General features: G+C 29.3%; 1 protein-coding gene across 1 annotated transcript; it reads left to right on the forward strand.

Annotated features, from left to right (window-relative positions):
* Window positions 1-2,754: 2,754 nt before the first annotated feature.
* LOC108771674 (ATP-binding cassette sub-family G member 4) lies at window positions 2,755-17,042 on the forward strand. Its single transcript, XM_018537021.1, has 13 exons — window positions 2,755-2,851; window positions 10,709-10,999; window positions 11,854-12,037; window positions 12,303-12,426; window positions 13,200-13,345; window positions 13,987-14,110; window positions 14,294-14,408; window positions 14,495-14,623; window positions 15,016-15,140; window positions 15,424-15,592; window positions 15,692-15,948; window positions 16,339-16,472; window positions 16,718-17,042. The coding sequence occupies exons 2-13, from the start codon at window positions 10,795-10,797 to the stop codon at window positions 16,935-16,937; spliced, it is 1,932 nt and encodes a 643-aa protein (XP_018392523.1). The 5' UTR covers window positions 2,755-2,851; window positions 10,709-10,794; the 3' UTR covers window positions 16,938-17,042.

Genomic DNA, 17,042 nt, shown 5'->3' on the forward strand with positions numbered 1-17,042 from the left:
TTTTTATACAAAAGACATATTTAATACAGCACAGAATATTTATGGTAAATACAATATTTATTACAATTCGTATTTTTTGAAACGTTATATAAATATTTTAAATACATAATATGTATGAGATAATATCTTCGTCAAAAATAAACAAAATTTATATTTAACTTTCGCTAGAAGGTTAAAATCTAGGTCTACCACTTTATCATATATAATTTGATTTTCTCTTCTACTACCGCGTAACATGTAATATATTATGATTGTTACATAAATTACCGTGTTGATACACCTGCTATTACAAGCAATAATATACGAGATTATACTTATTTGCATATAAAATTATATATTATCTACCATCTAAATGTTTTTTTAATTTTTGTATTTTCTTTATATTTTTTACAGTTTCTCTTATTCTTTGTAAAATGAAAAAAAAACGAGAAGGAATGGGAGAAGACTATGTTCTGTTTTTATCACGCACACTAAAGATTTAAGCGCGCTATCAAAGATCCTATCTGTAAACAAACTTTACACTTTAAAAAAGATACATATATAGTAACAATATTACACGTATACCGGTGTACGTATAATAAATATTTATCACTTAGCTGACTAATATAGTTACTAGGTGTGTCAACGCGGCATGAACTTTGAGCTTTATTACATGTATACTAAGTAAACATCAATTAACAATAATGTAATATTCATCACTGCTATATAATTTTAACATAATGTAAATATAATACACATGTGTTACATTATTAAGAGTGAAATTTTAATATCAATACATTTAAATGCATTTTTTAATGTGTAAATCCATTTTTGTGTACAGTATGTCGAACTTTCATAAAAGTAATTTGAAGGGACCGACTGACCTTCGTAAAAGTAAACAAATGCGCATGCGCTAGCATATGTGCTCGATTACTATTTAGATTTAGAATGTTAAAACGTGACTTTTACGAAGGTTAAAACGAAAACGGAGGTTAATATATTGTGAAGGTTTCGTCTGTAGTGTGTTATTTTTACACATAGTAAACCAGTTATAGATATTATAGTCATTTTTTACACACATAGATGTACTTTTACTTGGTGTTTACTGAATACTTACAGTTATAATACGCACTCTCGCGCGGATTACGTTATTTTAGTACTTAAGTATAATGAAGTCCTTAGAGAGACGCATTATATATTCAATTTAATTAGATTGATATAGTATTATAATTTTACAATTAATTTTAAGTGCGTTACATTTGTAAAAGAGTAATGTACACATTTGAGAAATTTAAATATTATACGCTATAAAAATATTTTGGCCTTATGTATACAAATAAATAAAGAGAATGAAAGATATGTTTACACAGAAAACCAGTTATACATACAATTATGGTTATTTTTTATCTCGTGTGTTTGCCAAAATAAATAAATCTTACAAGCAATACTTCAAACACTTTGATATTTTTTTGTTTGCAACATTGTTTTTCTACGCATTATAGTTTGTTAAACAATGAGTATGTTTATCGAACATTTTTTGTCCCTGACAGAGCAGAATATTTATGATAAATATTCATAAATATTTTTTATTATTTATGTTTGTATAATATTATATAATTATTTTATATATAATATTTCTGGTAAATATAAAACTATGTTTCTCTAGTAAATATTTTTTAGATTATATAATGTCTTATTAGTAAATAATTTCATAGCACGTATTTACGATAATATTTATAATAAATATTTATCTGTTTAATTTAAGACCACAAAAATATTTACAAAATCTTACAAATATTTTAATAATATTTTCTAAATATTGTGTGCGCTGTCTGGAATATATTATCTATACGTTATTCATTATAATTATTAGAAATATTTGAGGTTTTATGTACTGATCTTTTATTGCGTATTTAAAAAAGAATAGGACTTTTGATAAATTTATAAAGGACTTTTAAATTAATTTTGATAGTTATTTTTATCGTGTTAAGTAGAACACCAACATAGGCTTAAATATTTTAGTTTATTTCTAAATCTGAAATATTGTTCATTTGTATAATCAATTATTCTTTTCGTATAATTATATACAGTTATATATTTTCATTGTATAAATACAAAGTTAAAATAATGTAATCCTTATCTGAAGAACACATCTAATCGTTCACGATAAGAAAACAGTTTCCTAAATAAATGACATAATTAAATGAATTATGAATTTGACATTATGAATTTATAATATTTGACTCAACGATTATGATTATTGATGCAACTGTAATATAATAAAAATTATAGTAATCCAATCGAATTCGCTATAAATTTATAGTAGTCTCATTAATAAATAACAAATAATTTGCTGATTATTGACTTTATACGTGCTTGTATAAGCATAATATCCATTGTTGGAATTTCACAATTTTTTTAATTATTACAATAAAAAATAGAATGTTTATGTATTTTGTATATTTTAAGTGTTTTACATGTTTTTATAAGTTTTATACAATTGCATACGATTTGATAAATTTTTATTTCTTTTTTGTTAATTCCTTTGTTAATTCTTTCTTTAATTCTCTTTTGAAGATAAAGAAAAAAGTGTAAGCAAGAAGATTCGAAGATGCTTTGCGGTTTCAGTACAAATTGAAGAAAACCAGCTCTGGAAGGTCAGTGGATCGCAGGAGAAGGGAAGGGTTGAAATGCGTGTTGCACTCAATGGCGGGGTGGGGATTCGGATGAGAGTGAGGAAGAAAAGCGTCTTGAGTCTTCGGCTTTGTTGGAGAGTTGGTGCTCATTAGTGCTCCATCCTCGGTCGCGAACGGTCTGTGTTCTGTACGTCCCGTCAATCATCGAAGCGCTCGAGCGTTGACCGGTGCATGTCGTAAGTACCAGTTGTGACTAAGCGCGTACTTTGCAACTTTATTCTGCAACCGAGCAATCAGCCCATGTAAACCTAAAAAAAAAAAAAAAATAAAAAGAAAAGAAGAAGGGAAAGAGATGTATTGCTGTGAAGCCAGGAAGTTCATACTTTCACATTCCGCGTACTTGTTCAGTTGTTCGACATATTCGCATCGTCCGTTTCTATATATGTCTTGCGTATAATGCTATCTCAGCGATATATTATTTCTGAGCAGATAGAAACTGCGATTGCCAAATGTTAAAAGTTACAAGTCAAGCCGATTTATCAATGCGCCCACGACATGTGTAATTGACTCGTTTCGAGTTCAATATCCACATAAGGCACGCACATTCATTCAGCACGCTGAGGAGAAGGTAATATGTATACATCTGACAATTCGATGTTTAGATTCATTTCGTTGAAGAGGCAATTTTTCCTCTTCTTTCAATGATCTATAAGGTGGGACGAAAAATTTTTAGAGATTGCAAAGATTGCGAAAAGTTTCGTGGTTTAGAGAACAGATTATTTGCACTCAAAGTTATTATTATTATTATTAATTGACCGATACTAATTTTAAAAAAATTTGTAATTAGTGGTTAAAAAATGAAAAAGTTAAAAGGAAATGCGCAGCATTAATTAATTAATCTGTCCGGATTGTAAAAGACAATTTTTTTCGCTATCAAATCTATCAAACATTACTCAGAACGCCACGTGTTATTGAATAATTTGCAATACACTGGATCGTGATATATTATTGATCAACTTTTTATATACCTACATTCGGTTCGCTGACACCGAGACGACAGCTGCGAATAAAAAATTGGTTGTTATTTCGAGAAGTTAATTCCAGAGCTACTTTCTCGCTCTTCTTAGGGGTTCGGCATATTTAATTTAATTTAATTTAATTTAAACCATATTCAGAATAATTTTCACGTTTATTTGGCCAGGTGTTACTTCTCATGATGCGTTAAAGAAAGAGACATTTAAACCTCTTGCCGAAAAATATGAACTCTTGTAGTTTTCTGCTATTCCGTGGGAAGATATTAATTTTCGAACACCTTGATATTCCGGATCGTCAGGATATTTTTTTACGCTTTAAAATTCGCGCTGCTTCTGAACGACGAAGGAATTTTTGCAGATAATTCCTCTACCATGTGGTTAATGAAAGGTCGTTGTCCCTCTTCTACGGCGTTTCCGAACGAGGGGATTTAAATCGGGCTCTAAATCGTTTGATCGGAACCTTTGTGAAGCGTGCGACAAGCTTCGCGCTAAAAATATATCTAAGAACAAGCGTGCAGTTCAGAATATTTTCCTGCGCGTTTATACAATAACTACTTTGAACGCTCATTGATGTTGCAAATACTCTGCGTTCTCGCATTTCTGTCTGTCGTCATTCTTGTAAGAACGCCGATTGATTACTTAGATCATTATTCAATATATACCATATATATACTTTGATAAGAGTAGTTTCAGTTGTTTAATTATTTAGCACCGTAAAGTCAAAACCTGCAGGTACATAACTGCTGTTCTATAGATATATTTATAAATTTACAGTGACATCGATATTCCTTGATGTTTGGTATCCTCGTATTCTTTATTAGTATTAATCAGTAGTGATTTTAAATAAGAACAACATGCGTAAATCACATGGTCACGATTTCATATCGCGGTCGTGTCATGCAACATAGAGAGGAAGTAGTGTCCGCCAATCTAAAATTAAATATAAATCATCTTCACGAGTTTCCTGTCTTGATCTTTTAACTCATCTCAGTTTTATTCTTTTTGCCTTATGTTCTATTTTGTTAAATCATATGCATTAAATGTGTGCGATAAGCATGATGCACTCGATAAAACTAATCGTATTAATTTTATCTGTTTAATAAAAAAGATATCTGTCAACAACTTAACTTTCAAATGAATAATGAATCATCAATTTGAATTGGATATTCTTTCCAAAGATTATTTTCTTTCTTTTCTGTGTGGAATAAATTTTTTCTTATATGCACTTTCTTGCGGTCCAAAAATTTTATTTTCTTATAATTATAAGGAACATAAAACCATCTTTGCAGTACATTATTCTATAGTAAAAAATGAAATTATTGTGTATCGATTAAACGATGAAATGCAATAATTAAATTAATTACTATAATTGGGGGTAATCAGCATTCTTTAAATCATTTTTGCTTTGTTCAAATGAAACAAATATAGTTATTGCTTTTTATATTAAATTGATTATGTTATATCAATAACGTCATAACTTATAGTATTAACAGATTTCGTATAAGAAGCATGTTTTTAATGTTGCTGAAAAAGCTTTAATAGTTTAACTCTCCTTTGGAGTCTAAAGACACATTAAAATGTTTTGATTGTAAATTTTGTTAGATAAATTTAAATCTGTAAAAGATTAATAAAACAAAATCTAACTTCTATGATGGTAAAAATTTGTTGTTAAAGTTTTGTTAAATATTCATATATTAGAATTTTTCAGATTTTATATAATCTGAAACGATAAAAAATTTGTTGTGTTCCTCGAAGATTCCTATTGGTGAACAGAAGAGTTGAAATTCATGTTGTGTGTAATTATTGAAAAATGTTGAACGATTCAATTATACATGTCTGTACTAAGAGGTAGTAAAATCCACATGTTGCATTTTATGAACGCAACTTATAAGTATTGGGTCAAAGTCCACATTTTTACTATCTTCAAGAACTTCATTATCTACAAGAAAATTATTATCTCACCTTCGATTGAGAGTACTTGGAGTAGATATTAATAACCATTAACTATTTCAATGACGTTAAAACAGCATCGTGTACAGTTACTCTTTTTCAATATATAATACAAATATTGTCCCTATACATTATTTATAATATCCTTTATCTATTCAATCGATCTCAAGAACTTAATTTCTATTCAATCGATTTCTGTAGAGCAGAAAATTTATCAATATCCTTGAATTTTAATAAAGTGGACACAAAATTATCCTGCTTTATCCTGCATATGAAGATATAAATAAATATATAATTTATTCATTTATTCATATCGTTTTCAATGTTAGTATTTATTAATGTAGGTATGCAAAAAAGAAAAAAAGGATTAGTGCACACAATATTGATGAAACATGAGTAGTTTAATTAAGATAATTGAATTCGCCAAAGGCGAATGGATCACATGGAACGGAAAGAAACACGATGCGGTATTATCTTCACAGTAGGAAAATCGAGCTTAGAACATTCGCTCGTGCTGTCCGGATCTCTCTTGAACTTTGCGCACACTATTCATTCTATATGTACACAATTCATCATTCGCTTATCTATCAATGCAGCGCATTTAAAGAGGACATAGTCCTAAATGCTTTCTCCCCTTACTCTCCGAGGAGGAACTTTTGATACGCGATGTCATCAATAATGAAGCGTATCGTGAGGAAACCCCTTCCTTTATCGAAATCGCGGAACGCGTAGTGATAACGTACGATGTTTTCTACGATCGGTTGATTTGTGCCGGCCACCGACCATATCTTCCTTTGTCCCGTAATCGCTGATGAATACATCTAACAATAAATACGCACGTGTCATATCGTTTTAATACTTGAACGGTTTTCGTTATTCTACTACGTATGAATTCTGTCTTCGTAATCATTTCAAAATTCGTTTATGTGTGATAAGTGAAAATCAACAGTTACGAAAGTGCACGATCGACAATTCTTCTATTCGCGTGCGATGATTAATTAACAAACTGACGTCTGTGACCGTAAGTTTAATTCATTTTGCTCTTCAAACTGATTTAATTACGTAAAAATGATGTCTTTAATATGATTAATATAGGTATATTAATTACATAATTATTCCAATATGTTATGACTTTCTTTTGGGGAAAAAAGAAATTAACAATGCCGACGTATCAAAAATTCTTTCATCTTAATCGATTAAAAAATGTCAATAATTTTTTATATAGAATAGAATTATTTTTGTTATAATAAACTTTTGAGAGAGAGAGAGAGAGAGAGAGAGAGAGAGAGAGAGAGAGAGAGAGGATATTTAAATTCAGTTATCATCAAAATAAATAATGAAAGCAATAAAATTGCAAAAAAATGATTACATCTCTCAAGTTGCATTACGTTTCTATCGAATAGTATAACCATTAATAAGTTTATGACTAAACTATTGAAACTTTTATCGAAATAGAAGGAACTGATAACCTTTTGGTCATTACTGTTTAATCAAAGTTAATGGCAAACGAAACTAATTCACATATAATGATTTATTATAATATAATTATTACAGTCAATCACAAAATAATTAATCCAATATAAAAATCCAATATAAAATCCTATATAAAAGTTATTATAATTATTGTAATTTGTACCATAAAGTCAGAATGATCATTTCTGAAATAACAACGTTTGCTGAAATCTAATGTTATTTTACAACATGTCGATCAATGATCAACAGATGATCCACATGTGAAAAAGTTATGATTTATAGTTATATAATAAACACAGCTATTTTATACTAATTGAATCGACTGCTTTTTTTTTATTAATAATGGAATGTGGAAGAATATATATATGTGTCCTTGGCCTGGATCTTAATCGTAACATAACAATCCTAATTTCAAATGCAATAAAACTATTTCACTCAAGACACTTAAAATGTTTTCCGTTTTATTTTTTCCATCGTATAACTTTATAATTATGGGGAGCTGATTTTGAAATATTCGCCTTATTTTCGATGTATCGACAGTAATACACACTCATTGTCAGTAAACGTTCTCAATCATTAAATAATGATACGTTAAAATATCTATACTATGTTCTATAGTCTGTGACACCTTCCTTGAAATATCCTACTGCTTTCACCTTGGTTACAACACATACATTGTTGCAGCTGCAGATTGTGACATTACAAATTAGTTTCGCCAATGTATCATTAGCACATACACATACAACACACACATATTTTACTTTTCTCAGTTCCTATTAAATTAGAAGAATAAGTTCTTGCGATGTATTTAAAGAAGAATACGGTGCAATAGAACGTCAATCCAATTTTATCGTTGGCAAATCTTCTCTCAGTTTTTGTTAAATACATTCTTTTTCAATTTTTTTTGCGATAGAGAGAAACAATTTTATATCATTAATTCTCAATTTGTTGTTCAAACATTACTCCTCTCAGCTTTTTATTATGTAAAAAAATTTTCACGATGTGTTCAAAAAAAAGATATAGAGATAGCTTTGTTATTGATATTTTAATTAACTAGGAAATATTAACTCATAATATTTCAATTAACTAGGAAATTACAACTCATTTCTATTTCCATATTACGTAAAGAATTGACAATTAATTGCGCAAAGCGTTCTTAGAAGAGTATAAATTTCTTAGCAAATTCTTATTAACGTTGATAAAAGAATTCGTTTTTTTGCGGATTTCGAGCGCAATTTAGATATTAATTTTTTATACGGAGCAATAGTCCTCCATTTCAATCATAGTATTTATTCCGCAAAGCGTTTGAGAAAGTTAAATACACTCGGGAAAGCTGCGGAAATGTGATGAGTGGGCTGGTGATTGAAAACATGTTTGCAAATGTTTGATAAAGACAATAACAAGCGCGTAAAAAGTACATGAGCGTTAAATATCCCGATTGGAATTGCGAACATTAAGATTTATTAATGCTCATCGAGGGAGTGGCTATTACAATCCAAACAAAAATTTTGTTTTGTTTCCTTTATACGAATGACGTCAAACTAAACTCGCGTGTATAAGTATACCAAAAAATGTTTTGCTCTGTATTCAGCGCTTATCGTAATTCACATAAGTTTACAGCAACGTAGGAGAGTTATATCGCATTACGCAAGGAAACATCATTATTTGTCGTTAGTGACAAATTTTTTTTCTTTTTTAACTTCTACGTACGTAATTCATGATAATATCTGACGCAACTACTCAATCCTCTTTTCTCTTTCTCCTTTTATTGCGAACGTTCTGCTGAATTGATAGCCTATTTTTATCGTTTGTTAATTTATATTTTGAAAATAGAGCACGATGACCGGCCGCGGAACGGCCGGGTAAAGATTCAATAATATTAGTTTTTTGGTATACGACATTCATTTACGATTAGATAAGATTATTAAAACGATTCGTAATGATTAATGAAATCATCACAAAGATTACTGGACTTAGTACTTTCGGAGTATGACCGAGGTGATACGATCTTGTTGATGTATCATAGACAAAGATTTGCGTTTTGCATTATCGAGAAATCCACACAAGATTTTATTTATTTTCTTAAAATATTGCGTTAAATATCAATTTAGCACCTTCATTATTTATTCATGTTTTTTATTTGTTTACGCATACTAGAAAATTGGATAGTGAAATAAGAAGACTCCATTTATTTCCATTTATCTATTATAAATATATTTTTTATTCACTTTAATTAAATACCGGATGTATGAAGAATCAAGAGTTAAGCTATATCATGGATATTATAAATTCAGATATGTTTTACAATTAGCCGTTTCTTATATAACAAGGTCGAGTCGTGATCAGAACAGAAATGTTTTGGTAGTGTGAAATGTAAAATAGGTTTATTATTTTGCAATAAGAGGAATGTTAGAAAAGATAAGGATATGAGTAAAAGAAGCGTGCGTAGAATTTATAATACCGAATATAATCAGTTATCGATTAGAGTTAGTTCACATGATACGATTTTTTGCTGGATTGGTAGTTTTGCCGAATCGATTCTCTGTTACCGTGCTCTATACAGTGGCAATACATTTTACATGTATGGACACATTCAAGAATATCTTGACTTTATTTTAAGCAATTTAATAATTTTTTTGCAATTGACCGTAGCCTACTATTCTGGATTCTGATTAGAGAATGTATTCTTTCACGGACAACCGGTAGTTACGCGACAAGCATAAATCTATAGTCAAAACGAGCGGCTTTGTTATGAATCATCGTACGTCGAACAGAAAATTATCTCGTAAATACAAAGCTACCTTTGTCCTCACAAAATGACGTAGACTTATCTCTATTAACACACTTAGCGAATCGAGCTATATGAATTCATCTCTGATTTACGCGTTATTTATTGTTTTAATTTATTGTCCATGACAAAAATAAATTCTATTCCTACGAAACTAATGATGTATAATATACATTTGCATAGAACGGAGAGAAGCGCAGACGGACAAAAAATTAAAGTCTCATCTCATCAGAATAGGTAGACTTTTAGAGAATTAATTTGAATTATTAGGCAAATATATATTTTATTCTATGTTAATTTTATCATAAACATATAAAATATTTATAACACTTCAAAAATTGAATAGAAATAAATAATTATTCGAATTATATGTAGATGTCTGTGATTGTGAGTCCTGGGTAAGGCATTTTCGGCGTTTTACTAAAGAGACACCTTAATTAAGCACTTGTACTATTGTATCATGTGAATAAAAAACAAACTTATATTCTGTATATTAATCGTCTATAAGAAAGAAAACTGTGATTATATCGCGTCAAATCCTGGAAACAATACAAAACTACCTGTTATTTATTTTAAAATAGCACAATGTTATAAGTCACGATTACATTCACCTTGGGTTTAATTAATCAGTTTTTATTTTCTAAAAAAGTGCGGTTGTTAATACAATAGAAATAATATTTCTTTTTTACGATTATATTTTATGATTATCTTTTCTTATAAATCGTCTGATAAATGTTATAACTTTGTCTCTTTTTTTAATGACTGCGTTTGCAATCCTTGACTATCCTTTTATTGCAAATTTCTGTGGTCTGTGGTTTTATTACACCTCGCTGACTTGTTTGTTAAAGGTTACTCAGATTGGCGCAACACATGAGCGTTCGAGTATAACTGCGGTCTTTATTATTCGATCGGTTCGAACAAAGTGCATATAACGATGGAAGTATTGATGCACGAGGCGAGCAACCGGCAGGAAAATGGCGCGAATGCGTCAGTCTGTATAATCGAACCCAAATCTACGTTCAACGAAAGGCGAGAGGATGATATGACGATATCCGACGCTGCAAACAGCAATGACAAAGAATCGATTGACATCATCTTCGAGAATATCACCTACACTGTCAGTCGTCCCTTCAGAAAAGGTGAGCTATTCTCCAAACTCTTTTGTTACGAATTGGATTAAAAAGTACTCAGATTACGAATAAGTATAAAAACAGAGTAAATTTAATTCTTTTGACAATGGCCAGACTGTACTCATGTCAAAATCGGGACATAAAAAATCGGGCTATAAAAACATCGTAAAGACGCATTTCAAAACATTTTACATCTTGATTTTAGACATATACGTGCTATCTAAACATTTGTTAAAATTATGTTAAAGTTATTCTATTTTACTATAGGAAAGAACAAATACCTTTGGCTAAAATACCTACAAATTTAACTAGATACTCATCTAAAAATATATTTGTTAGATTGTTAAAATAATTACGTAGGACTTTTAAGTATGATCAGAGTGATGCTATAAAAAGTTTTGACATTTTAGCAAAGTTTGAGCGTTTCACATATGTCTTTACTCGGTGTGCAAATTAGCATTAAGAGATTTCATTCCTTTTCTCAAGTTATATGTTGGTGATAGTTTAATGTAATGTATATTCTATAAAAAAACTTTTACCCTTATAAAAGATACATCAAGTACCATATATAAATGCACACAAAAGTATGCAGTAAATATTTTTAAAAAACTTCAATATTATTCAAAAGTTAACTGTATAGGTACATATATAATAAAGTAATTTTTCATTAAATTTTAGTACGTATATATATATTTCACAAAAAATTGTTTCTTACGTAAAGAATTGAAATTTAATATAATACAATAATAATTTTGTAATTATCAATGATAATAATTATCGCAGTATAATTTATTCCGATTTTAAACTAGAAACTGAAATAACGATCTAAATATAAAGCCTTATCACGTTGATAAAAATTTCAGAAAAGAAAGAAATATTGCATGGAATTAGCGGAAGGCTCCCTAGCAAACAGTTGATCGCTTTGATGGGACCTTCCGGTGCAGGAAAATCCACGTTACTCGACATCCTGTCCGGTTTTCGAACAACCGGAGTGGATGGTGCCATTTATGTTAATGGTCGTGTCCGACATCTTAATAACTTTCGAAAGTAAGTATGATTTTGATACTTCCGATATTATTAAATTGGAGATTCTTTAAATTAGTAATTTATTACGTAAGTGTGTATTTTAAATAATAAATAAGGAAATTAAGAACATTTTATATACATTATTTTGCTCTCTTTTCTTTCTCGATTTAACATTTATGTGTACTTATATACTGTTGACAATTTTTTTAGAAATAATGTTTTGGACACGGATATCGATCGCATCAATATGCATGTCGTTTTAACACTTGATTAATTCTCTCCCCAGATGCAGCGCGTACATCACGCAAGACGATCGATTAGAACCTCTGCTTACCGTAGTTGAGAATATGAGGGTCGCCGCTGATTTAAAGTTGCCATCAAGTATACCACAACACAAGAAAGAGATGATCGTGAGTAAAAATTTAGCCAAAACTAATTTATATAGTTTATTAAGAAAGAAATTATCATGTGTTAAAATTTATCAAAGGAAATGAGATGATTACAGTGTTTTGCCAGATTATGTAATATCTAATTAATATTTAATAATTTTTTACTTAATTATTCAGTATACCTGTTTCCTTTGAACAATTTACACGCGTTATAAAATTATCGACTTAATTTCAATATCATATTCTTGAATTCGTTTTTTTATGGTTCTATGTAAAACTTATCTCTCATATAAATTTCAATGAAATTCATAATTTAATAAATTTACATCACTGTGGATCTACCAATCTTAATTTATAGCTTGATATATTGGAGGAAGGGAATGTTCTATAATAAGCTTGTAAGCATTTATTTTACTGAATAAGATTCTAAATTGATTCGAAACGTACGATTCTGATGTAATCGAAAAACTTCATTAAATATTAATTAGTAAAATTATTTGCTTTCTAATTACTGCGTTCATACTTTTATTTATCCAATTATTTGTGTTTTTAATACAAAGGGTCTTTAGGAAGTTTATTACTTTTGTTTCAATCTACTCAATTTTTATTTAAAGATAATATAAAAATGTATATTATTAGCTAATTTAGCTATAATATCAATCGTCTTGTCACATTAACTATATGATAAATAAAGTTTACTGTTGAGCTGATTTAAAGTAAATTATAGTATTTTACTAGTAAATTATAGTATTTTAGAATAATTTAAATAATGAATTGTTTGTTCGAACAAACAGATCGAAGATATTTTGTCAACACTTGGCTTGTACGAACATGTGAAGACGAGATCCGGTCGATTAAGCGGCGGTCAAAAAAAACGACTCTCCATAGCTCTTGAATTAGTCAATAATCCCACGGTGATGTTCCTTGACGAGCCTACCACGTAAGTTTAAATAATCTGTTTAACGCTGTCTAACTTTATTAATTACTTCTTAGTATTCATATTTTATTATCAATAAATACATTTACGTAAACGCAATAAACGTATTTACCTTTAATCTTTCCGTTTTTTCATCTTACAAAAAGAATGAATGCTTCGAGCAGTTTAGTTATTTTTAGTATTTATTTACCTAGTTACTCATTAATATATTTTTAAATATTGATGTTTTTATTCCTACATATATTAAAATTTTTGATTTCTTTATTAAAAGTTTTTATTTCTTTATTAAAATTGATAGAGTATCTATTACAACAATAAAAAGAGTCTTCAATTACTCTTTGTTCCGCCTCATTATCTTTTATTACTGTATATTTTATCGACATACATACGTATATGTTGTATCGTATAGTAGTCGTTTTCAGTCACTACGATGACAATTTACGATTATTTTACATATTGCATATAAACGTTTTATGAGTAATTGTAAAAATGTTTTTTAATTATAATGTAATATCTAATATTTCTAATTTTTAGTCAAATTCATTAATAGTAATTGATTGATGGAATATCATAAATATTGTTATTTTAATAAACGGTTGTTCTCTCATTAATATCTTGTACAATATTTATCATACTTCTTACAGAGGTCTGGATAGTTCATCTTGCATGCAAGTCGTAAACTTGCTAAAAATATTGGCGCGACAGGGGAGAACAATAATTTGTACTATTCATCAGCCCAGTGCGTCTTTATTTCAATTGTTTGACCAGGTAAATAAATGCATCACAGAAATTATTATAAAAATAAAGAAATAGAAATGTCTGCTTAAAAAAAGAATATGTATAAGATAATTAATAATATTCTTTTGTTCGATATCAATATACGTTCTTTTAAATCTCATTTTTAATGTTGAGTTTATAATTAGAATAATAATAAAATCAACATTCTTACAGGTATATGTGTTGACGAATGGAGAATGTCTGTATCAAGGAGCAACGAGCAAACTCGTGCCATATCTAGAAAATATGAAATTGCCGTGTCCTATGTATCACAATCCGGCAGATTACAGTACGTGTAATTTTTTTTTTTTTAGCTAGTTACTCTATAATTTCGTTCGTACTGTCTGCTGATATTGATATATACAAATATTATAGTAATTGAGCTTGCTTGTGGCGAGTACGGGTATGATAAAATCAATATGTTGATAACGGGATCGCAAAATGGACGAAATTTGAAGTGGTTCGACAATCCTGAAGTCTTAAAGGATGCGAAAAGCTTAAGAGGTACGTTTTTTTTATTCGAGTGGGTAATCACTTAATGTAATTGACGGAGTCCCTGAAATCATTATAAAATTTATATAAAATTCCAATATATGATTCGATAATTGCAATTACAAAAAATAATTGAGTAATATTAGATAAAATTGTTTATTTTATCAAATAACCGTATATATAGTGAAGAAAATCATTTGTCATCAAACAAAATTATATAAAATCAAATGAAATTTATTATAAATAAAAGTATTTATTTATAATAAAGTATATTTAAATATTCATTTTACGCTTATTTTAAATACCATTGCATTAATAAAAATATATTATTAAACTAAAAATTGTATTGCTGTCACTCTAAATTTATATAAACAACATTGCATTTAATTTTTTGTTGTTTTCAGCGGAACATCCTTTGGATGGAAGAAGGAATATAATGAACAATAACAACGGCTTACACGCGACAAATCTTGTTCATCAAATCAAGATCTTGCTAAGGAGAGGCTTTATCATGAGTAAACGAGATATGGTAAGAATTGTTTGTTCATCTATCGTATTTTAATGCACGCGTCAATGATGATTTTAATCAACGATACTCCTTGAAAGTTTCGAAAACATTCAAGATATCTTTCTTTTTAAGATTATTACGCGGAGTGTTTTCCTACAATTGTTTTGTTAATTAAATTGAATAAAATAAATTTTAAGAATTTAGAGAATATGTCACTCGTAAAAAATTCGATTCGGTGTAAAAAAAACGCTTGCACTACAATCGCACGAATTCCATTTAACAATATATTGAGCACATATTGTAGACTCTGACACATTTACGCATCGGTGTTAACATTCTCGTCGGTGTAATGTTGGGCACTGTTTTCCTGCGATCCGGCGCCGATGGTTCCCGCGTTATAGACAATTATAATCTTCTATTTGCTATTCTCATACATCACATGATGACGACGATGATGCTGACAATAGTTACCTGTAAGTATTCGCGTGCTTTCCGTATGGCTTTTCGTGACTCCGTTATGACTAACTTTCGCAAATGTGAGTTTGTATAACGGTTTTACCTTTGATTCGCAGTTCCAATGCAAATGTCTATTCTCTTGAAGGAGCACTTCAATAGATGGTACAGTCTGAAGGCGTTTTACACGGCGATAACATTGATCGATGTACCCATTTCGATAATTTGCTGTATATTTTTCTCGATAATCGTCTACTTAATGTCGGCGCAACCGTGGGAGATTATTCGATTTTCTATGTTCCTGTCCATTAGTCTTTTAATCATGTTTATAGGACAAGGTACCGGACTTATGATAGGCGCTGTATTTAATGTCGTGGTATGTATAATCAATAATTAATTAGAATTGTTGCTGATAATTATAACAGTGATACTGTTCGTAGACCGTAATGATTGTTATTTCATCATTTGTAAATAATTAGTTTGTTGTTTACATGTATAATTAGTATCTCTTATCAACTTTTGACGCTTATTATATTTAAACATATCAATTTATTATCAATTTTTTTTGATACTATCAAATGCGTCATTAAGTTGTTTTTTTTTATTGTGTGCAAATATATATGTATATATCAGCAATATATATTTATCAGCAAAATTCGCTCTTTGGATAAGACTGTATTGTAAACTGCATATTTATTGCAAAATGTTCCAGAAAAATGTTTAACTTTTAAAGTAAAATTAATAAAAGAAACATTTTTACTTGTAGAACGGTACTTTTGTGGGGCCAACATTGGCATGTCCACTAATGATGTTTGCTGGATTCGGAGTATCATTACGTGATCTACCAAGTTATCTTAAATGGGGTAGCTATCTCAGTTATTTGCGATATGGTCTAGAAGGGTAAGAATAATTTTATAAATTTTGTATTATTTATATTATTAATATACATATATTTATTACGTATATTTTCAATTATTCATATTTATAAATAATAAAATTTTACATAATTGTGTTAAAGAATTAGGTATATGAGAATTATTTGATATAATATAATAAAATAATCTACATTTAATAATTTAAAATTACATAAATGTAAATTATTTAAAGTTAATATTATTTGACGTTAATTTAACTGAATTAAATAGGTTTGTCGGGGCTATCTACGGGATGGACAGACCCATTCTAGACTGTAAAGAGAAGGGTGAGTTTTATTGTCATTATAAATACCCTTCGAAATTTCTCTCAGACATCTCTATGAGTGGAGACCAATTCTGGAACGATATTATCGCGCTCACTATAATATTGCTCATTACACGATGCAGCGCATATTTATTATTACGATGGAAGCTTATGTCATATCGATAATACTGATAATATCGATGAACTTTTGGAATGCGATGTTTTGTGCTCCAACCGCGTATTTAAGTGACTAAAAATAAGAGATTTAAGTACGTACTTCAAAACCACACA

The sequence above is a fragment of the Cyphomyrmex costatus genome, unplaced genomic scaffold, assembly GCF_001594065.2.
Source record: "Cyphomyrmex costatus isolate MS0001 unplaced genomic scaffold, Ccosl1.0 scaffold164, whole genome shotgun sequence".
Taxonomy (NCBI): Eukaryota; Metazoa; Arthropoda; class Insecta; order Hymenoptera; family Formicidae; genus Cyphomyrmex; species Cyphomyrmex costatus.